Source organism: Adiantum capillus-veneris, chromosome 29, assembly GCF_014529385.1.
Source record: "Adiantum capillus-veneris isolate H3 chromosome 29, ASM1452938v2, whole genome shotgun sequence".
Classification (NCBI taxonomy): Eukaryota; Viridiplantae; Streptophyta; class Polypodiopsida; order Polypodiales; family Pteridaceae; genus Adiantum; species Adiantum capillus-veneris.
The window spans coordinates 124,630,118-124,653,273 of NC_140959.1; the positions used below are offsets into that span (position 1 = coordinate 124,630,118).

Sequence of the window (23,156 nt, forward strand, 5' to 3'; positions counted from 1 at the left end):
CTGTCGGCAAATGAAGCACTGGTTCGGGAGGCCTGAGTACTCCACACTCTGTCGAAACCAACCCCCACTAACCCTAGGTAGAAGGATAACCTTCGGGAGAGTGTGGGTATCTCTGACCAAAACTCGAACTGAGGGAATGCCAGCCGCCTTGGCAGCTACTGATGCTGCCGTGCGAGGTGTCTCCAAGACAGTCCCAATGGCGGAACCGATCCTGGAAAGAAGTGGTAGGTACTCTCTCCGTAAACCCGAAAAGCAGACAGAAATGGGGATGTCTGCCTCCTCTACTAGAACATCCGAAGCTGGGTCAAGAAGCTCGGTCAAAACCATGTCGCCACTGTCGAAAGTGGGCACGTGAGGCTCGGATGGCAATTGGACTCATAGCTATGACCTTGGACGCCATGTCGGAGGACTCAAACTCGATCTGATAGTACCCCCGTCCGAGAATCTGGACATCCAAAATCTTTCCCACCTCTGCGAGAAGGCGGGCCTGGAGAAGTCTCGCAGCTCTTCTCTGCTAGGTCGGGTGCCGAGAATCTTGAAGATGATCGAGGTCGCCTGCAATCGCTCTACCTCGGCGGCAAGGCTCGCTTGCTCTGTAGGCGAGAGAGCAAGTCGAATGGTGGGCTCAGCGGGGTCAGGCGAGGGGGCTTCTGGCGAGTCCGTCTGTGGCGAAGCTGGAGCCTCCATCTGTGTCTACTGCTGTGGCGTAAGAAGAGGACGACAACGGGAGGGCGCTGCAAAAGGGGCACGCCAACACTGCTCCAAGGAGTTGAAGCAAATGGCGAAGGTGCCGAATTTGCAGGGAATAACCGAAGCGGATGGCCCAAAATGACGGGTGAACGGGCCGAATCGGGGGGGGGGGGGAGGGGAGGGGGGGGGGTGTGATAAAACGGGCTGGGGGCTGTGCGGCGGCGAGAGAGCTAGGGCTGTGGGTGTGTGGCGGAAGCAGGGGCTGATGACGGGCGGATAGGCTGGGACAGGGCAGCGCGGGGGGGGGGGGCAGCGGGAGCTCAGTGCAAGCGGCAGGGGAATGCAGAGCGGGGGGCAACGGGGGCTGAGGGCAGCACGAGGAGGGGCATCGGGCAGCACGTGGGAGGGGGGGGGGATGGCGCAGCGAGGTTGGGTGCACGGCAGCAGCGAGCGCTGAATCCTCACGATCGACTGCTCTTCTTTTGAATCACTATATGGCCAAAGTTTTTTTAATTTCAGTCAGTTTGTTGACGCTTGTTTTCTTAACAAGAGAGTAGACCACCATGTCCGTGCATTGCCTTTCAAAAAGGATGCTACCCGTCTGATCTTGGAGTGCTCTGTATAGCAACCTCCAGAAAATGCTATATCAAACTGTTGGATAAAGGCTAAAGTCTTAGGAGCATCTCGAAACCCTGAAAAGGTTTCACACTTTACCGCTTGTCCACCTTCTTTGAATTCCTTGGCCTTCTTTCCGTTGTCGTCAAGAAAATCCGACTGATTAGCTCTATAAAAGTGGTTCCTTTTTTTATAAAACGTATAGTCCGTTCATCTTTTCTTGCCTTTTCTGTCCTCATCACTCGAGTCAGAAAAGGATGAGCTATCCGAGCTATCAAAAGAAGATGAGGACGAACTGGACAATGCTTCGAAGCGTTCACACTTCTTCTGTTTTCTTGCTTTCTCAAAAGAGGATTTTCGGCCCAAGTAACCAAGGAAGTCAGCTCCGTTGTTACGTTTCTTCAATTGCTTCTTCTCTGACTGGTTGACTCGCTTTTAATTGATGTCCTTGAGTTCATCTTCAGTAAACATCCGTGGGACGGGAGGTTTCTTGATTGCCGGTTTCATTGGTGACTTAATGGCTTTCTGCCAATGAGTATGCATTTCATTCATCGGGTGCCGGGTCAAAAATTTGGCATACTGTGGATCATCGGCAAACTGAAGCATTTGCTTTGCGCACTCATCAACAAGCTGTTGACGTTGCATCTCCATGAGTTCATATTGTGAAGGCCGAGGTGGCCCATCCTCGTTCCCTGCTAATCCGCTTGAATTTTCTGTACCGCCTCCCGCTTCGAAGATGGCAAATGGAGTCGTCTAATTCTTTTCGGAATCCATATGTGCCAAGAGAAGAAGGATCGGATTTCCCGGTAGAAGAGAAATCGGCCACTGTAACAAACTTGGGCACCCCAAGTCTAGGTTCTCTCGCGACACGAGAGAGATTCACTTAAAACACTTCACAATTTATTGAGTCGACACGGCCCGGCGTAGTTCCGTGTCAACCCAAGTCTAGGTTATGTCCCGACACGAGAGAGATTCACTTAAAACACTTCAAATTTATTGAGTCGACACGGCCCGGAGTAGTTCCGTGCCAAGAGAGATTGGCCCCAAAGACTGGCGCCCCTTTCGGCATTTCTTTTTGTATTAATCTTTGAGCAAAGTACAACTCCCGTCGAGGACCTCCGCTCTCAGACTCTGCGTCCAGATGCTCTGAGAAGTGAGGCTCCTAAGGGTCATTTTATCATAACAAGGGAGGCAAAAAGCAGAGCCCCAAAAGTAAGCCCTTGGTTCTTAAAGTAATGAACCCCAAAAGCAACTTGCTCCCAAAAGCGATTGATCCCAAAAATTGGCTCCAAAAAGGAATTCCGTGCTGCCATGCCACGTCAGCAGCGTCTCTACAGTCAGCAAATTGCGAAAAAAACTGCCACGTCAGCATCTCCGTCAATTCAGTCAGCCACATCATCAACAAGGCAGCCACGCCATCATTTTGTGACAAGTTGTCAACTTCTCCTTGAGAGTCTTGAAGGCTACAATCTCAAATGGCCGCCATGTGAAAGGAATCCCTTTTTGTGTCAAAACATGTAGAGGAGAAGCAATCTTTGTAAATTTTCGAATGAACTGCCGGTAGAAAGAACACAAAGCTTCGAACCTCATGAACATTCTTCAAATCTGGCCAATCTCGGATGGTCTCAACCTTGGCTGGATTCATTTTGACACCCTCCACAGAGACGATGTGTCCCAAAAAGTGGATCTGTGGTAAGAAAAACTCGTTCTTCTTCCCATTCACCACCAACCGATGTTGCCTCAGTGCCTGGAAAACTTGCAACAGGTGGTGTCGATGCTCTGCCCTCTTTGAAGTATTCAGATCGTTGCTCCGCCGACAATCGAGGGCCTGAAGACTAAAGGTTCCTTTTTCTATTGCTTTCTCTTCCTTTTGTTACTGTTGTTCGTATCTTGCATAGTTACCCGGAACGCGGAACAGGAACGGCGACGGGATCCCCGCGGAACGGGGGAACGGCTAGGGGTCCGGAACGGGAACGACGCAGAACGGGAGGTATAAAAAACACCCAAATAGTGCATTTTTTAGCTCCTTGTGTTTAAATACAAGGAGTATTAGAGTCAAAGTCACAAAAAACTTGTTTTGAAGACCATTCAACCTTGCTATGACTAGATGATGAGAGAGAGAGAGAGAGAGAGAGAGAGAGAGAGAGAGGGAGGGAGAGAGATTTGAGAGAGTGGGAGGGAGAGGAAGAGAGCTTGAAGGCTTGGAGCCTTGAGCCTTGAGAGAGTGAGCCTTGAGAGGGAGACATCTTGAGAGTGTGAGAGGGAGAGAGCTTGAGCCTTGAGGATTAGCTTGTGGAGAGAAAGGGGGAGGAGGCTGCATTTTATGAGTCCTTGAGGCCTTGCACACTCCAAAAAGAAAACCAAACATTTACTTTAATTTTTTCAATTTTTGCCAGATTTGTTTGTAACTGTTGGCCGTTCCAGGGGCGTTCCGGAACGGTTCCGGAACGGCCGTTCCGGTTTGCACTGGCCACCCGGAACGTCTGACGTTCCGGGACGTTTCGGAACGTTTGGGAAAGGAACTGCCCCTCGGAACGCCGGAACGGGGGCTAGGGGGCGTTCCCCGGTAACTCTGGTATCTTGTCCAGTCTGAACTATGACCAATCTATCTGTAGGGTACGTAAGATGTCCCCGTGCATTGCAAAACCCTTGCTTTGCACGTCCCATCAGTTGTTGCATAGACTCGGACTTCTGCAACAAACAAATCATGTATCTCTTTAGGTAGACCACAACAAAATTGCTCCATCTGCTGCTTGAACGTGATTTTCTTGAAGAAGAGGCCAGTAAGAAAGTGTCCCAAAATCTCTGACAATATCTAAGGTGTCCTCCTTGGTCATCCTTAGATGATGCCAAGCTGAGATCACATCGCATTCGTATTCTCGAGGGAGCCATGAGGAAGTAAAGACTCGCTTGAACTGAAGCCACTTTGTTGGTGCCCCGTACCCCCCTGCGTAGAAGCAAGGTAGACCACCAGGCTTGTGTGTTCCAATTGAGATAAGATGCCCTCGTCACTAACCCCTAGGGAGGTGGAATCAATGGGCCACATTAGGCATCGCGAGGTGGGTGCAATCTGGGCCGTTCAATTGCTTTTTGAACTAAATATGAACTCGGGAGGTATGTGTACGGCACCAAATTTGGTGTGAACTCGATGTGAACTAATTGTGAGCTTGGTGTGAACTTGGGAAGGTATGTACACCTCACCATAGGTGTGAACTAAGTGCGAACTAGGTATGAACTTAACCGCGATGACGTGATCTATAAACTTAACACACACATCCCTTTCAACCAATACGCTATAGCTTACCGGTTTAAATCAATCCCAAGGGGGGGAGAGGGAATGCCCCAGATCCGAGAACGTGGGAATCTTTTGCATTACCTAGGCAATCCAACGGTCACGATCAACTAGCGATTGTGAGCTGTTTATCCCACCTCCCAAAAGGACGTGTCAATTAGTGACATGGTAAGATGCCACCCTCCGGACCTTGGAATGATCTGAATAGTGTCCTCCGGAGTACGTGATGCTAAATCGTTGCCTAGTGTTGGCTTTGCCAGACTAGCAAAAGCCATTTGAAGTATATTGTGATGCATGTGGTCGCAGTCTGAGAGTTGTCTTAATGCAGAAGGGTCATGTTAAAGCTTATGAGAGCAAAATGTTTTCAAGACCAGAACAGGTTGCACAGATTTATGATTTTGCCAGTTATCCATGCTCTTACTTAGTGGCGACACTTTGTACTCGGAGCCGATTTTACAGTGTTTACAGATCACCAAAGTTTGTGCTATTTCTTGGCTCAAGAACAGTTTTCGGACAAGCAAAGGCAGTGGGCAAACATTTTGTCACAATTTCACTTTCAGATTGTGCATGTTCAAGGACAAAAGAATGTGGTGGCGGAGGCACTATCTCGTAAGCCTTTGATTTTGGCTATTTTGGCGGTTCATCACCGCAGCTTCAAGGATATGGTAGATCAGTAGTCATAGATCCAAATTTTGCTGACTTTTTTTATCAATTACAGAGTGGGGAAGTGGTTACGGGCTATTCTCTCAAGGAAGGCTATTTGATGCAAAAAAACTTGTGTCACACAAGCGATTCAGATTCCAGAATAAGGTTTTGATAGAGTGCCACTGTCCACCTTTTTCGGGCCATCGCGGCAGAGAAACCACCTTGAAAGGTGTGGAATGGTTTTTCTATTGACAGAGGCTCAAAAAGGATGCAGACAAGTTTGTTTGCAGTTGTTTAGTATACCAGAAGGTCAAGTTTGACAGGCATAAGGCATCAAGTCTTTCACAACCTTTACCTATACCTAGCTGATTTTGGCAATGGATTTCATTTTTGACCTTCCCAAGACTCAAAGTGGGCACGATGGCATCTAGACGATCATCGACAGATTTAGCAAGCAGGCAACCGAATCATTTGGCTAAATTGTTTTTCTCACAGATATTTCGACTACATGGCATACCTAAGCCTATTGTTTCACATCGAGATCCCCGTTTTACTAGTTTGTTTTGGAGGGCAATCTGGGAGAATATTGGTACTCACTCACAATTATCGTCTTCTTTCCATCCATAGACAGATGGGCAATACGAGATAGCGAGCTCGGTGGTTCTGGACTTGTTGAAGTCTTACATCTCTAATCAAAAGGCTAAGTGGGAGAAGTATTTGCCCTTGGTGGAGTTTGCTTACAACAACATAGTACATACCTCTATGGGGAAGGCGCAATTTGAGATCTTGAGGGTGCTAAGATGTCACGTGCACATGGCTCTATGTCCACGTGGACATGCTTCATCGACTTCCAAAGCCAGTTTTCCTCTTCTTCCTAGATAGGAGTGTCTAAAATCCTAGGAGGGTTAGTACCGGCAGTTCTGTGAGCCTATTCGCACGACCTGCATGTTCGGACAAGTCCGTTAGATTAGGTTTTCCAGTTTTGGGACCCTCTTGCATACATGGTTTGTATACACATTTTAACAGATGTACCTGGAAATCCGATCGATGCGGGGAATGGCTCGTTGGATTCCTAACCTAGAACTACATGCTTGTCATGCCTGATGCCCACCGTAGTGTAATAAGGCAGATGTGCGACAATTCCAGTCAAACTGAAACCCCCCTGACCAAATAAATCATTTTAATGATTTATTTGTTGGGCATGGTGGACAGATTGCCCTACGTAAGCCTAAGAAAATTCATAAGTCAGTTTTCAGCCCTATAAAGGGAGCAAGAAGGCCAGCATTTCCAATCAGATGTGGTAGCGCTAGCAGAGCAAAGCAAGCCAGCGTTTGGATGCAGATCAGCCAAGCCTTTTTGGAGTGGCCAAAACAACCAGCGTTTTCAGTTTTCAGCCCGTTCCGTGGCCGGAACATGGCTTGGGACTATGTGCGCGTATTTCCCATTGCGGTCCGGTACATCAACAGCCCATCGAGCCTCCCCTCGGCCATTCCCTCGCCGGCATCGAGTGCTCCATTGCAGCCCATCACCGCCGTCATCGAGATCTGCGTTTTCAGCCCTGCTCTGCACGAGAGATCTATTGTGTTTCATGTCGCAGATCTACGTTTTTGCAACCAGCATTTAGCCCTTCATTCCTCTCACATCGGGAGCGCAATTCAGCCCCAGATCTCCCCCTTGGTGGCCAACCGCAATCCCACATTGAGAAGGATCCAAAGGTACATCAAATCAGCCCCAGAGGTGCCTCCTCTTGAGGAGGTACCGAGTAGAGTCTACACTTGAGGTATTGCACATATGTATATTCCATTTACACAGTGTCACGTACACATGGTTTTGTGTGCCACATGGACATGCCTCATCGACTTCCAGAGCCAGTTTTCCCCTTCTTCCTAGATAGGAGTGTCTAGAATCCGAGGAGGATTAGTACCGGCAATTTTGTGACTATCAGTGTCTATTGAGCTAGTTTCTGGCTTATGTTAGTTTTGCAGGCGTAATTGAGGGCCATTACAATTCTTTCAAGAGGGGTGTGTCTCAAAAAGTGATGACCTGGTATGACCTAAAGAACAGACTCCCTAACGTAGCACCTGTACAAATTTCCGCAAATTGGGCTGGCTCTCCCTAGCGCTAGCTTCTGGGCCAAGATGCTTTTAGATTTCGAGCTTTTCATATGTACTGCTTTTGAAAGGCCTAGAGCCTATAAATTGAGTGCCAAGGCCTCAATCTCGCGCAGATGAGCGTAGGAGCACTGTTCAGACAAGGACCCTCAAATATTGTACTTTGTGAAGCATTGATAATGAAGAAATACTGCTAGGGGCACCAGGGCCAATCTCTCTGGGTACAAAACTACGCCCTACCATGTCGTCTCTCTCTCAATTTTGTTCAATCTTTCAGTTTTCTCACATGTGTGATAGATTCTCGACTTGGAGTGTCCAAGTCTGTTACATGGTACATCAAGATGTCTATCTGGATGAGATAACTGGATACTGGTGTCAGTGCATCAAGAGTTCCGAAAGAATGAGATGGCTACACAGTGATCTAGGTGCATCAAGAGTTCTGGACGAAATGAGATGGCTAGATTGAATGATTGAAACACGATGTTCAGTGTGAACTAAGTGTGTGATTTTGTGGATTGCAAGCAATGTGGATGGTCATGGACATGGTTCGCTTGATTGAGATGAGAAAGAAAAGATATGAATCTGATAGTAGCAAAATTTAGTAGATCAAGACATCCGTGAAAAGATCAGCATGGTCTGGATGTGATTGCTAAATAGGTTGCAATGATCATGATTTGTATCTGAGACCCTCAACATAAATGTGTGACTGACGTCTTTGTAGAAGTGTTGGATTGGTAGAGTCTGGTGCATGAGTACATAGAGTAAGTGTCTACTAAAGAAAGTTTCTGTCCTATGCCCGTTTTGCAGGTGCAATCGAGGGCGATTACAATTCTTTCAAGAAGGGGGAATGTCACAAAGTGATTGATGTGGCGTGCCCAACTAGAAAGAAATGGCCGAGAGGACAAGAGTGTTGGGTTAAAGGCCTAAATAACCCCTTTTTGTACATTTTTATACTTTGTCCAGGTTCATATTGAACTTGGACACATTTTTTAAAGGTCACTGATAATAAAAGGAGAAAAACCCAAAACTCACTTATTGAGTTTTCCCCAAAAACGTGAGCTCTCTCTCTCTCCCTCTTCGTTCTGCCAGCGCTTCCCTTCTGCAGCACAGTACCTCCGCTTTAAGCCTCAAGGCCTGCACATCTTCGCGTGCTCTATCACTTGCACACACCGCCACGCGCTCAGCAACTGGTATCACAGCCAGATTAGGGTTTCAGAAGCTTTGCGCAGGTGGCTGGACAGCAGGCAAAAGGCTTCTCTCGCGTCAAATTTCCGCTTTCATCGCGAAGCCCCTTGCTTCCGGTGTCACCTAGGGTGATTAGGGTTCCCAAAACAGCCTAAAACAGGCTGAAATTAGGTCAAAACAGGTAAAAACCAAAAAATTACAGATCAAAATAGCAAAATGCAGGTGTTCTAAATCGATTCCCGTGAATGCCCCTTGCTTTTCCCACTCAAAACAGGTCCATTTGATGCAACTTGATGCGCCAAAACAGTAAATTTGCAGAAAATTCAGCATTGGACTATTTTTATGTACACAAATTGAGGTTTATGTACGCCTTTTGTGGGTTTATGCAAGTACGCATTGGGGATACTTGTTAATTGCTGAAATTTCAGCACATTGTATGCAACGTGCGGTACATTGTGATCACTGAAAATTTTCAGATTTTGTGTAGACACTTTCTGCTGCATTTTTATCCGTGCAAATGGCCTCTACTTCCTCGTCGTCTGATATCAAGATCTTGATGGAAATCAAGCGATTTGACGGTACAGGTTTCGACCTATGGCAAGACAGGATGCAGGGGATTTTGTTCCTCAAGGATTGTGAGGACGCCCTTTTGGCTGTAAAGCCTGTGGATATGCCGGATGAGGATTGGGCCAAGCTCAACAAGAGGGCAAAGGCCTATATCAAAATGGCTGTGACCGATGACATTCTGGTGGACATAAAGGGCTTGGACATTGCACATGCAACTTGGCATAAGTTGAAGGCCACTTATGAGAATGCCACCCCTGTGAATCAGGTGCATTTGATGCGCAAACTAGTGAACATGATGCTTGACGAAGCCAAGTCGGCTTCTGAGCACTTAAGTGCTTTCACCAGTGTTATGAGTCAGCTATACAGGATACTGGGCTTCAACCTTTTGATGACAGGTTGAAAGCCATATTTTTGTTGATGACTTTGCCAGACTCTTGGGAAACGCTTGTGGTTTCTTTGAGTAATAGCCCCAACCTCACATATGATGAAGTGCGAAGCTCCATCTTAAATGAGGAAATTAGACGCAAGTCTAGTGGTGGGGAAGGTGGCAATTCTGCTTACAATGCGAGAGACAGAAATCAGAAGCAAAATACAAGTACCAAGACTCAAAACAGGAGCAAAAGCAAGTCTAGGGATAAGGATGTGACTTGTTACCAGTGTGGCAGAAAAGGCCATAAGAAGCCAAATTGCAGGTATTTCAAGAAACAGCAGGAAAGAAAGAAGGAATCACAGGAGAAGAAGAAGAAGACAGAGGATAAGAAAGGGGAAAAATCAGCAGGTACCTCCTCCAAGGATTCGGAGACTGTCAATGTATCCTCTAGTGTGGTTATCACAGAGTTATCCGACAGTGAGGAGATCTTGGTTGCAGCTTCATACCCCTCAGATTTTGTTGTAGCAAATGCAGAAGACATGCTTATCTCACGTAGAGATGTCATTGATGCATTGCTAAGTGCAAATGATGGCCTTACACAGTCTTGGATAGTAGACTCGGGTGCCTCATTTCATGTGACTCCATCTGTGGAGTGTTTTGCTTCTTATCATGCAGACAAGTATGGCAAGGTTTACCTTGGGGATAATGAAACCGGCCCGTAGGACGGTAGGCGTTGGCTTTCACCCGAAATTCTTTACTTTAAACACACACACAAAGCACTTTGCAAAGGAGACCTGTAACGGGAATTAACACTTAATCACACACACGGCTCGGAAGCTAGAATGCTCCGAGCAGACGCCGACAACCTGTAGGCCCCAAAATTGGCGCCCCTTTCGGTATTTCTTTATTCTTTAGGAGGATAAATTACAAGGTAAGGTCCTTGGAATCCTTCACGTGTATCCACCTAGATATTATTTGATTTGGCCAAATTTCGGCAACATAACAACCCCAAAACTTGCGCGAAACCAATTCCCTTGCTAGAACTCACTTGCACTGGCGTATACCCTCTGATTCCTGCCCAAAAACAGTACATTCAGCACACTGTATTTATTGGTTTTTGCCCTGTTTTCAGCCCCAAACAGTCCCCTTACTGTCCTCTCCCAATGGGGCACGATTCCCAAGTGTCCTGGCGTCCGTATGGCTGAAAAACAGTCAAATTACAGCGTATACACAGCGCTGATTTTGCACTTGTATGGTGAGGTTATGACCCTCACCAGTGCCTGCTTTGGAGTAGCAGCTAGCTACCCCTGTTCCTGCTCAAGGAGGCTCTTGCCTCAGCACAAAAGCATGAACCCACACAACTGTACATCAGTCAAATGAGGAGCCCTCTTGTGGGGCATCACATAACTGCACGTAGGGGAGAGAGAGCAGTGTGTAGTGTGTAGGGCATCACTCCTAGCACCACACTGTACATGAGAGGGAAAGGAAGCACTCCATAGCTCTTAACCTGTGACAAACTGCAAATGAAGCCTCTCCCTTCTCTAAATTCAGCGCCAATTCTTTTGCAAGAGGAAACTGCATGAAAATTCGACACTTGGCGCATTTACAAGCATTTTCCCGTTTTGAGTTCGCCGCTTAAAAATATCATGACCGGTTGCCCAGTTGACTTCGCGGCAGAGTTGTAAAATGTTCCGCTAGTCATACCGGAGGTAATGACGCGAACACATTTCACGGCCCAAAATAGCAGTTCCCTAAATTTTAGGAGATGCTTCCGTTGGGTTCCCACTGGTCTTCTGACCATCTATCCTCATTGGGACCGCATCCAAAAGTGCAATGTGGCCCAACTGTCGGATACTTTTTGTTGGTAGTCCCACCTTGACTTTACGCCTTAATTGAGTTCACTTCCTAGTATCCACCAACTTGCTAAGTGCGACGGGGGGGACCTATATGATCTTGCTCTGAGCCTAGACATCCTCTTACCATACGAATTCCAGTGCCGACCACTTCCCGTCTGCGGGTGAATGTACCGTTCACATTGGCCATACAATGTCCGACCGTTTACTACTTCAAAAAGAGGATCTCAAAACAAATAAAATAAACCCCATTGGAAAGAAACCAACAACCAAGGTTAGCAGTAGCCACATCCTTGTGACATGGTTAATAACTGCGACGTCCTCGTGACAGATAACCATGCTTGTGACATTGAAGGAATGGGCACTGTGCGCTTGGCATTAAACAATGGCCAAGAGTTTATGCTTAAAGATGTAAGGTATGTACCAGGCATCAAGAAGAGTCTATTGTCTGTTGGCCAGATGGATGCACAAGGTTATACAACCATTTTTGCTGGGGTTCATGGAAGTTGCTTAAGGGATCAATGCTCATTGTCAAGGGATGTAAGAGTGGTACATTGTACGATTTACATAGCAAAGCTTTGCCTGGCAAGTTTCTTGCAGTGGCCGAAGTTGCTTCTCATTTGGAGTTGTGGCACAAAAGACTTGGACATATGAGCCAGAAGGGACTTGATGTGCTCTCTCTATGAAGAGGGTTGATGTAAAGGGCACCAAGTTGGATTTTTGTAATGATTGTTTGTATGGTAAACAAAAGAAGTCTTCTTATTATTCTGGTGTCTCGCGCAAAGCTAATGCTCTTGATTTAATTCACTCCGATGTATGTTCAATGCCTGTTAAGTCTTTTGGTGGTGCATCATACTTTGTTACATTCATTGATGATTGCATTAGGAAAGGCTGGGCATATTTGTTAAAGAATAAGAGTGGGACATTTAATGCATTTAAGAGGTTTCATGCTTTTGTGACCACGCAAAAGGGTAGTAAGCTTAAATGTCTGAGATCTGACAATGGGGGGGAGTATACGTCTACTGAATTTCAGTGTTATTGCGAAGAATATGGGATTAAAAGGGAGTTGACAGCCCCTTATAATCCATCTTCTAATGGTGTGGCTGAGAGGTATAACCGTACTTTATGTGAGAGAGTGCGTTGCATGTTGTCCACGGCTAATCTCCCTCATGGGTTTTGGGGAGAGGCTTTGAAAACTGCAGTTCATGTATGCAATCGCTCTCCTAACAGTACGCTAAAAAATGACATTCCAGAGGAGGTTTGGTCTGGCAAACCTGCTTCTTATGATCATTTGAGAGTGTTTGGCTGCGAGGCTTTTGTCCATGTTCGTAATGATTTGAGGACAAAGCTAGATGCCAAGTCCATCCAAGGACTCTTCCTAGGTTATGGGGAAGAGGGTGAAATGGGCTACAAGATATGGTTGCCTCAGTTTAAGAGGGTTGTACGTAGCCGAGATGTAGTGTTCAATGAGGCTAAATTGCTGAAAAATGCTACATCTTATGAAATTGACAAGAAATCGGTCAAATTTCAGTCTCTCTTGCCACCTATTGATGTTGAAAAAGAGCCTCAAGATGCATTACCGCAAGCTGAAATTGATAATCAGCCAGTTAACCTTGAGCCAGAAGAGGTAGGACATGATTTAGATGCTCCAAATGAGGATGGACAGCCACCTATCATGGCTGAAAATGATTTTCAGCAACATGAGCATGCTGAAAATGAGTTGCTTCTTGATGTAGAACCTGTGCCTGAGAATGTAGATCATTGGGTACGCAGGTCTACTCGTGTCAGAAGGTTGGTACAGCACTTTGACCCCTCTTTGCATCTTGTTATGTTGACAGATGAGGGTGAGCCTCTTACATATAAAGAGGCAAAATCATGTGAGTTAAGCAGTAAGTGGGAGCTTGCGATGCAAGAGGAAATCAAATCTTTGCATGCAAACAATACTTGGGATCTTGTGCCATTGCCTAAAGGAAGAAAGGCTCTTCCTAACAAATGGGTTTACAAGGTCAAATGTGTTGATGGAAAGCCCAAGTATAAAGCAAGGTTAGTTGCCAAAGGGTATGCACAGAAAGAGGGGATTGACTTTCAAGAGATCTTTTCTCCTGTTGTAAAGCTTACGACATTGCGTGTCCTTTTTGCTCTCGCTGCAGTGCTTGACTTAGAATTGAATCAAATGGATGTACAAACAGCTTTTCTTCACGGTGACATTGATGAAGATATCTACATGAAGCAACCTGAGGGTTTTGTAGTTCCTGATAGAAAGGAACTTGTATGCAAACTAAGAAGGGCACTGTATGGTTTGAGGCAGTCATCACGTCAGTGGTACAAAAAGTTTGATACTTTTATGTTGTCTCAAGGCTTTAAATGCAGCCATTCAGACCATTGTTTGTATACAAAGAAGGATAATGATGGAAGTCCTATAATCCTTGTGCTATATGTAGATGATATGTTGATTGCTGGGAAGCATAAGTCTACCATTGATGCTCTTAAACGTCAGCTGAATTCAGCTTTTGCAATGAAGGATTTAGGTAATGCTGAGCACATCTTGGGCATGAGAATCAAGAGATAGAAGCTGAAATTGCTCTTCTTATCTCAAGAAAAGTACATTGCTAAAGTACTTGACAGGTTTAACATGGCTAAAGCTAAGTCACTTGGAGTACCTTTACCTCCACACACAAAACTTAGCAAAGCCGATTGCCCAAAGGATGACGTGGCAGTGAATGATATGAAGGGAATCCCTTATGCATCAGCTTGTGGTTATGTATGCTATGGTTGCCACTCGTCCTGACATTGCCCATGCGGTGGGAGTTGTTAGTAGATACATGTCCAATCCCGGCAAAGCACAATGGGAAGCTGTGAAATGCATTCTGAGATACTTGTCAGGTACACAATCTAGGTGTATATGCTATGGCAAAAGTGACCTGAAGTTGCAGGGCTATTGTGATGCAGATATGGCAGGTGACTTGGATACCAGGAAGTCCACTAGTGGCTATGTGTTTGCTATTGTTGGTGGTGCTGTCTCTTGGTGTTCACGACTGCAGAAAATTGTGGCATTGAGTACTACTGAGGCTGAATATATTTCAGCCACTGAGGCTTCTAAAGAGGCCATATGGTTGGGCAGACTTGTCAAAGAGCTTGGTATGCTTGTTAGTACTCTTGTCTTGGGATGTGATAGCCAAAGTGCTGTCTATTTGGCCAAGAATGCCATGTTTCATGCACGGACAAAGCACATTGATGTGCGATACCACTTCATACGACAGGTATTGGAGGATGGTCTAGTCACCTTGACTAAGATTCACTCACAAGATAACCCTACAGATGTTCTCACCAAGAGTCTTGCTATGGCTCAACATGAGCATTGCATACAGCTGGTGGGAGTTGGTTAACTTAACGGCGTCATTTATGCCTTTAAGTGGGAGGTTGTTGGGTTAAAGGCCTAAATAACCCCTTTTTGTACATTTTTATACTTTGTCCCCGTTCAATATTGAACCTGGACATATTTTTTAAAGGTCACTTATAATAAAAGGGGGAAAACCCAGAACTCACTTATTGAGTTTTCCCCAAAAACGTGAGCTCTCTCTCTCTCCCTCTTCGTTCAGCTAGCGCTTCCCTTCTGCAGCACAGTGCCTCCGCTTCAAGCCTCAAGGCCTGCACATCTTCGCGTGCTCTATCACTTGCACACACCGCCGCGCGCTCAACAAAGAGAAACTAAACCCGAGAAATAGAAGAAGTCTAAACTAGAAGGATGGCTGAGGGGCCTAAAACTAAAGAGAATAAGGAAATTTTAAATCCTAGTTCCCACCCAACCTGAGGAGCACCAGTCGAGGGGTGTAAAATCTTAAAAACCGAAAGCTTGAACTCTGAGGCTGACTTCCGTAGTCACGCTGGCATATTGACGTGGCAAGTTGTATGACTGCTAACGTGACCGGGCTCTACAAATTCTCCATGTTTTGCACTGACTATGTGGATTTCGCTTCTTATGCTGGCAGATTTTGGCAATTTCTGACGCTAGCTTTTGGGAGCATATACTTTTGAAGTTAGTGCTTTTGGGGCTCTGCTTTTAGGCAACCCTTGAATTGTTTTTATAAGGGCTCAAACTCTGCAAAGCATTTGGATGCAAAATCTAAGAGCAGAGGACCCACGAGAGTTATACTGTGGTAACTCAAGAATGAAGAAATACTGCAAGGGACGCCAGTCTTTGGGGCCAGTGCATATGGGAGTGGAACTCCGCCGTACCGTCTCTCTCTCTCTCTCTCTCTCTCTCTCTCTCTCTCTCTCTCTCTCTCTCTCTCTCTCTCTCTCTCTCAAAGTTCATTGATTTTGAAGTTTCTGATTATATGTTGCTAATGATTCCTCACTTGGGGTGTCCAAGCCTGTAACACGTCACCGCATGTCACATCCCAGCCACCCTCAAGGACCCCCTTGCTCTGTTGCCAAAGCAAGTACTTACTATAATTACTTGCACAAATGCTAATACAACAACTGAATGGTGATGTGAATACTTCATACAAAAACACTAGGCTCGATCCGATGCTGACGCTGAGGATCTGTAAAACGCTAGGGTTGATCTCGCGTTGTAGGCTGAAAATGTTGGTGCTTGATTGCATGATAAAGATGTTGGCAATCGAAACGCTAGTGGGTCTTGAGGAGCAGTGGGTGTTGGATGCCTCTACAGGTACTAGGTTATGATGATCTTATAGGTCTTTTAGACATTTGCCCCACCTACTTTTTAATAAATGTCATGTCAAAGTCACTTATCAATAAATGACTTGAAAGTGATTGTTCGTATGCCTATAGGTTTACATTACTATGCAAGGGAGGGTATGCAACTATGACATGCCTGATCATGCACGTCCTTCTAGAGGCTCACAGAATGCCACGCTAGATCCTCAGCTAATTAAGACTAACGCTTAATTGTAGCAGTAGCTTGTCCACGTGGCTCAAGTGCAATGCGCAAGTGACATCCCTTGACTCATCGTGGCTCTTCATATATCTTCTCAAAATTGTCCTCCTTTGCAGAGAAAGAGAGGCAACCTTGCTCTTATACCACTATCACAAACAGGAGCGCACACAAACAATTAATAGGCTCAAAATAAATAGAATCTGACAAGCAGAAAAAGGGAGAAGATCGACACAGTATTGGGGGGACAACCCTTCCTAAAGAGAATCTTTATCGCCAGGGGGAACCTTTTACAAGCACACGAACCAGAGAAAAACCCTCCGTTCTAGATCTCAGACTCAATGAAAGTTTCCTTTCCGTTCGAGAACTCGAGAGACAAGCTCTCCGCTCAATGTTCCTCCGGTTTGTTCTCACACAACAATGGCTCTACAAACCGTCTCGGTGATTGCGAGCATAGACCAAAGCCTCCTTGCTCAATTCTCAGAGGTTAATGTACTTGTAAAATGCAAACGCAATAGCAAGCACCGGTAGAACTCATAAACAATTCATCATCTATTGCTCCCGGAACGGAAAGCAACCTCCAATCACAAACTCATTGCATGAACTTGTGGTGCGATCGTCGTGGTAGAATCTCCTCATCCTCTTCTCATAGTAGGGGCACCTTGTTTTGGAGCAGGCAACTGTTGCAATTGAGGGCGCCAAAAGGTCCTTTTATAGGCTCAGGAAGCCAGCAAAAATAGGGTGGCTGCCATACAAAAATAGGGGGGAGAGAGAAGAAATTGACTACCCACGCTAGGAAAAGGGAAGAGGGAGGTCGATTTGGTGCCAAAAATAGCCAAAAGAGTGGGCGCCCACATTTGGGGTTATTTTAATAGCAAATGGTTGCCCACTATTAAGTGCGCAGCCGGTCATTTTTTTAAACTAGTCTGAACTTGTTCAAAACTCAATAAAAACCTATGAGCTGAAAATTATGCTTTCACAAACATGCTCCGGGTGTCCCTAGATGCAGTGCAAACATAGACTTCTATATAGGAAAGCACTCAAAAAGCAACCTACTTCTCAAAAAGCATCTACATTTCTTCAAAGCTTCTCAGAACCCATCTTCATTCATGTGCTTGCATCTTACGCATAACTCTTCTCAGTCCGGATTTCCTACTCAAACCATGGAGTATTCCCTATCCGATGCCATCCAGTGACGCATCCGGAATATTCACTACTCGGTCTCTCCCGCCGAACTTACAAAAGATGGGAAACATGCAAGCTCTCCTAGCTTGGAAAGTACGCAACCACTTTTTGATACTAAGTTCTAACCATCTTAAGATAGCACTTTTAAAGCTCGAAACTTTATTTTGCTAGACTAATGGGAGAAAAGCCTATAAAGGTGTTTATGTAGAACTAAAACAGCCCATATTCACCTAGGAAGGAAAAGCAAGTTCTAGACTCATGGTAGTCATCCACGAGACAATATAGGACGTTAAGTATCCTATTGCAAAGCTCTACCTAATTCCAAAAATGTATCCCACAAATACAGTTGGTTTTATTTCACTTGAATCACATGAAATCCATGTATCTCACACCCATGTGATTGGATGTTCTTGCTTTGTATTTTTTTCTTAATGCTACAAAATATGTTCAACATCTTGTGAATAGGCCTCTCACATTCTAACGAAAAAGTTGAAAAACATACCACATACAATCCTAAATAACCTTACATAACATTATATCATGTATTGAAGACCTAGGCCACAAGAGGAAAAAGAGCAACCAATTGCATCCTCACAAGAAACTAACAGCAACAGCATGTGAAAAACTCACCTCAGTAAAGTCCTGGCTAGAAACCAAATCCACAGTGATTTCCTCACGCTTGTGCAAATTTAAAATTTCCAGTATAACACCAGGTGCTTTTCCATTGTTCCAAGAATTGGCAGCTTGCTTTATTCCTGGTAGTACATAAGCCACCAAGTCAATAATTATCTAATCTTGTGAAGATGACTTTTGTGTTTATAGTTCTAGAAAGGATCATTATTCAAAGCTTGAGATTGCATTCAAGCATTGTGATGAAAATGGAGGTCAACTCAACCCAAAGAAGTGTCATCTTGCTCAACCAAGAGTGAAGTTATACGGTTATCTACAGCATTCCCATTCTAAAGAAATCAAAAACCACAAAATCATAGAACATTCTTAGAGGTGTCTCCTATGCTAAAAAAGAAGAAAAAACGTACCTTCGTAGAGTCAGAAGGTCTGAACTTATGAACTAAGAAAGGGGCTAAAAACCTTGCGCAAACCACAAAATCAAGACACGTAAAGAAAGAGGATAATAAAAAACCTAGTTGCACAGTTAAGAAAGAGGACTTTGTATGCCATATCGAGCATATCAATTAGGACAACAGGATGTACATTACAGAAACAGCACCGTTTCTTCCACCTCCTTATCATCTAACTCACTATGTACATGACATAGCTTTCTCTAAAATGGCTATTATAAAGGAAATATCCAATCCCTTGGCCCATCAGGCTTCATTCCATCTTCCTTGCTATTGCATCACCTGGTGCACCATGATACACTTTCAACCCTAAGACCTTAACTGAGCTCACTTTGCGACGACACAATACAAACACTGTAGCTATCATAATAATACAGCTGACATCTCATCAAGTTTGCTCTGTATGTATTTGTCATCAGTATACGCCCCTCCCTACTGCCAACCTTATAGACCTCAATTGCAGCTAGCCATATCAGTTCTGCACTCTTAAGTGCAATAACTATTAGCTCATGGATCGTTCTGTGATTAAAAGGTTGCAACTCGATATAAACATCTAACTCATATGAATAATTATTTTGGCCTTCTGTAGGCTCTTAACCACCCGCACACTCATTAGCGCTCGTTAAAGTGTGTCTACATTTGTCGGTGGTGGTGGTAGTAATTTGAAAGACACAAAGATGAGAGCAAAATTGGTAAGTTAGATAATACATACTAACCAACAATTTGAACAAGCCTGTAGCATGTGTCGTTCTTGTTTACCATGCTTGGAACACGAATTCTAACGAAGGCACCTGTCACCTTGCTTTCAAAGTTTGGATCTCCTCTCAAATCTTCCAGTAAGGACCTCTTCAAATAAATCAAGCTCATGTTCTTCATGTCAATGGATGCATAGCTTGATGCATCTGGTTGCACCTGCCTGACATCATCTGTTTTTCTCCTTAACTTGCGCTGCTTCTGCCCCTTATCGTTAACCTCACTGACTTCCACATTGTCTCGACAATTAGACAAGTTGCACCCACCTTTGAAACTTGTTATCCGCTTTGAGGCCATGTGTTTAGTAAGCAACTTCATCATTTGAAACTTACCCACATTTTTTTTCCCAAAAAGCTTTCGTAACCTCTCATCGCATATAATTTGACCACGATGTCCAGAATTGAGTTTGTTGGCCTCGACATATTGCAACAGTAGCTTATTCAGTAAAATCAGTGTTAGTGGCTTCGTGGAATCTTCTTTAATAGAATCAAGAAAATCTACAAGCTCCTTTGAAGCCCAGAAAGCAAAACTTCGTCCCTTTGAACGGCCTCTTTTTGGTTTCCTCAAACTCTCCTGCTCTTCCTCCTCCTCTTCCAGTTCTTTCTCCTCCTCGTCCTCTTCTTCTTCTTCTTCTTCTTCATATTCACTGCAACTTGCATCCTCTGCTTCTGAATTTTTCACACCTCTCTTCCTCTTGAAGCGATGTGATTGCCGTGTAACAGGCCTATAATCAGACTCGGTACTAGCTATATCATCTTCATCTGTCTGCTTTTCTTCATGTCCAACTTTACCGTGAGACTCATCTTTGGCTCTATAAGCTTTGCTAATTTCTGACCAAGAAAGTGAAATCTTTTGCTTGAGATCCTTCCAATAATGTTTGAAAAGACACTCATAGGTCTCTTCATCATCAAAATCTACTTCAACCTGCCGTGCCAAAACAAGCATGCAAAAGCAAAAAACTTAGAACTCAGCAAGACAATAACGCAACGACTCACAAAAAGTAAAACCCACTATTATCACTAACAGTTCTACCTCTGGGGACCTAGAATGGAGTCAAAAACTTAAAAGAGAGTGAAAACTTACGCCTTCTGAATTGATCGACAAATTATGCTCGATCATGTAAACAATGGAATAGCAAAAGTCACACAAGCCTCTACCCTTTCTTACATGAAGAAACTCTGCCTCTGTAGTACAGCCACTACAAAAAGCATTTGGGCACATATAGCAGTGCACCTTTGCTGACCTTGCACAAGTAGCGCAAAAATGCCAACCTGAGACACCCAAACACTTCAGTCAGAATTCCAAACAAAAGAGTAAAATCTTTGCCAGCGAAGCAACAAATCCCACATACCACAATACCATTGCCCTTTCCTGCGAAAAAAGTCAGACTTCCGTCCGGTACACGCAACATGATAAACCTTTGGACAAGGCCTGTAAAAGATCATCCAATAATGATAGGGCCCTCACTTTCGGAAAGACAACCGCAAGGGAGACAATACTAACAGACAGCACCAGAAATTGACGAGCTATCAGCTTACATTTTACATAATAAAGGGAAGTAAAAGCGCTTATTCATTCACAGCAATTTTGAAAATAACTGTGCCAAAACTTGGTCTCTATCCAACGACCCTTGATTTTTGCCTGACATGAGATTAACTAGACATTCAGATATCCTAGAGTCCGACATTCCACGAAAAGCATGCAGATATGTTATGCACACGACATAGGTCTAGTATGGGGTGGCCATTAATGCTAATCAGGAAAAGGTCTCATCTGTTTTCAACAATATGTAATCCTCAATTCAACCTGAATACAAAGCTCCCATGAGAACTTCAACAAATTCAATTCATTGAAAAAGTGCATATCAACCACTGCAGATGATGAAATATAACCCTTGACAGACCACAACAGCCGATCCATTTCACAATTCCAGAACACCAACCTTTTGTCACAAAGAATTAATTTTCCTCCATCAAAACAAGAAAAACAAACATCTTCCTCTTTTGCAAGTGCCTGATGGTTGGGTCCAGGTTTTCGCCCCCCTCGCTTCGGTCTAGACTGCTCCCCAAAGGTTCCTCTCGACCCACATTTCCAATCCATCTGTATGCTTTCCTCAGAGTTAGAGCTCTTAGGGGATGTGCTACACTCGTTACTTGGATTGTGACGAAGAGAGGTGAGCAAGCGAGCCTCCTCCTCTCTCTCCGCTGCCTCAAAAAGCTCCATTTCTCGCTCAAGCTCAGTTTTCTGTGATGACACATCATTATTGTGCTCAACCTTGTGAGCTTTTGTTAGTCGTTTGAAACTGCGAGTTGCTCCGGGTGATCGACTCGGGGCATCCAAAGAAAACGAGCCCTCTGCAAAACCAGGGCTTTCATTACCAGATTCTGCATTCCGAAGACGGCCCATATCTTGGATGCTGGGGCTCACAGGCTCTGGGTTTGCAGACTCTTGAGAACCAGAGGGTGTGTGATGATGCGGAGGCGAGCTCTTCTTGTAAAGGATGAGTTCAAGGCTTGTAGACAAGGGTGGAGAGTAACTATCCTTCATGGCGGATTCAGGCATCGATGGTTTGAGTCCATTCATCCCTTTATCTTGGTCACGGGTTCCCTTTCGTTCTTCTTCTTCAGCTTCAAGCTCTATAGGGCAGCTCTATGTGCCGAAGTGGAGCTCACACCCCATCGCTGTCTCTCTTCCTCTCTCGGCGGCCGCAGGTTCGTCTCATCAGTCTCCCAACACGGCCCTCTCCGTTACCCAGGTTCGTTGCAGTAATCCTGCCGTGAGGCATGTGCATTGTGGGTCGATGCTTTATAAAGTGGAACCAATTTTCTCTCTCTCTCAGGCTTTGCTTTTCCTAATGTATGTCTCCTAAATTTATGGCTTCTCCTAAAATTCAATCTATTAGATGAACTACTGTCCCCCCGCCCCCCTTCTCTCTCTCTCTCTCTCGCTCTCTCTCTCTCTCTCTCTCTCTCTCTCGCGCTTAGTTCCCTGTGTTCGCCGGAGGCTGCAAGCCACACTGTCGCTTCAAGGAGAAGTTGACACGTGTCCGGGGGAGGGGGCCGGAATCCCTTACCCCATTATAATAGTATAGATAGACTCCATTCTAGGATTCCCTCCAGCCCCTTTTGAACTTGCCCTCACAAGTCACCACCCTTCGCCTTGCTACCCTCTACCCTCATCCCCCCAGCACCTCCCCTTCCTCACCTCTCGAGTCGCAGCCTTGCTGCCCCTAATTTGCCCCCTGCACCTCCCCTTCTCGCTACACCAAGCACGATACGTCTCACCAACAGCCTTGACTAACAATCTCCCAGTGAATTTTCTCACCAATGTTAACATCTTGCATGAGGCCACAGACCTTTAAGGGAAAAGAATAAGTAATTAATTACCCTCTACACCTCCGCCAACAAGAGAGAGGGGACATCCAAGCGCACTACAGCTTTGTTCCATGTCGATCAGCCCTTCCCCCCTCACCTGCACTAATCAAATCCATGGCAGCCTCATCTATGGTGACACTTGCAAGGTATTCATCATCCACAAAAATTAAGAAAAAGTATTATGGCACGTGGAGTGCTACCATGCATGAGAGATAGATAGATAGATAGATAGATTTTATTATCGTCCTCGGAGGTCAAATATGACCTATGGGACCAAAGTTACATGTGATGTAGTATGTGTATGGCTGATGAGTGACTCTCGATGCTCCAAAATTGTAGTGATGAGAGTCGCAATGGAGAGCCCACACTTTGGCTGGGAGAGGAAAGTGTGTAGGTCTAACTTATGGCTGAAAATGTGAGAGAAGCAAGTTCGGATGTGATCAAAAGCTGAGCACTCTAGTAGTGTGTGGTACTCAGACTCTCGAACTTGCAGTGAGCATAATGTGCACAATCGATTTGACTCTTCTCCATTGCCCC

The 23,156-nt window shown here is 45.0% G+C and overlaps 1 protein-coding gene across 2 annotated transcripts in view; it reads right to left on the bottom strand.

The window, feature by feature from the left end:
- LOC147419887 (uncharacterized) overlaps positions 1 to 22,055 on the bottom strand; it is an 86,888-nt gene extending 64,833 nt beyond the window's left edge. For both annotated transcript variants that reach the window (XM_086505361.1, XM_086505360.1), the window contains exons 1-5: positions 21,188 to 22,055; positions 20,597 to 20,676; positions 20,329 to 20,516; positions 19,209 to 20,169; positions 18,044 to 18,168 (exon numbers count right to left, since the gene is read on the bottom strand). In XM_086505361.1, the coding sequence (XP_086361487.1) occupies positions 18,044 to 18,168; positions 19,209 to 20,169; positions 20,329 to 20,516; positions 20,597 to 20,676; positions 21,188 to 21,828 (1,995 nt within the window). In that variant the 5' untranslated portion in view covers positions 21,829 to 22,055. The remainder of the gene's footprint in view (positions 1 to 18,043; positions 18,169 to 19,208; positions 20,170 to 20,328; positions 20,517 to 20,596; positions 20,677 to 21,187) is intronic.
- Positions 22,056 to 23,156: the final 1,101 nt, after the last annotated feature.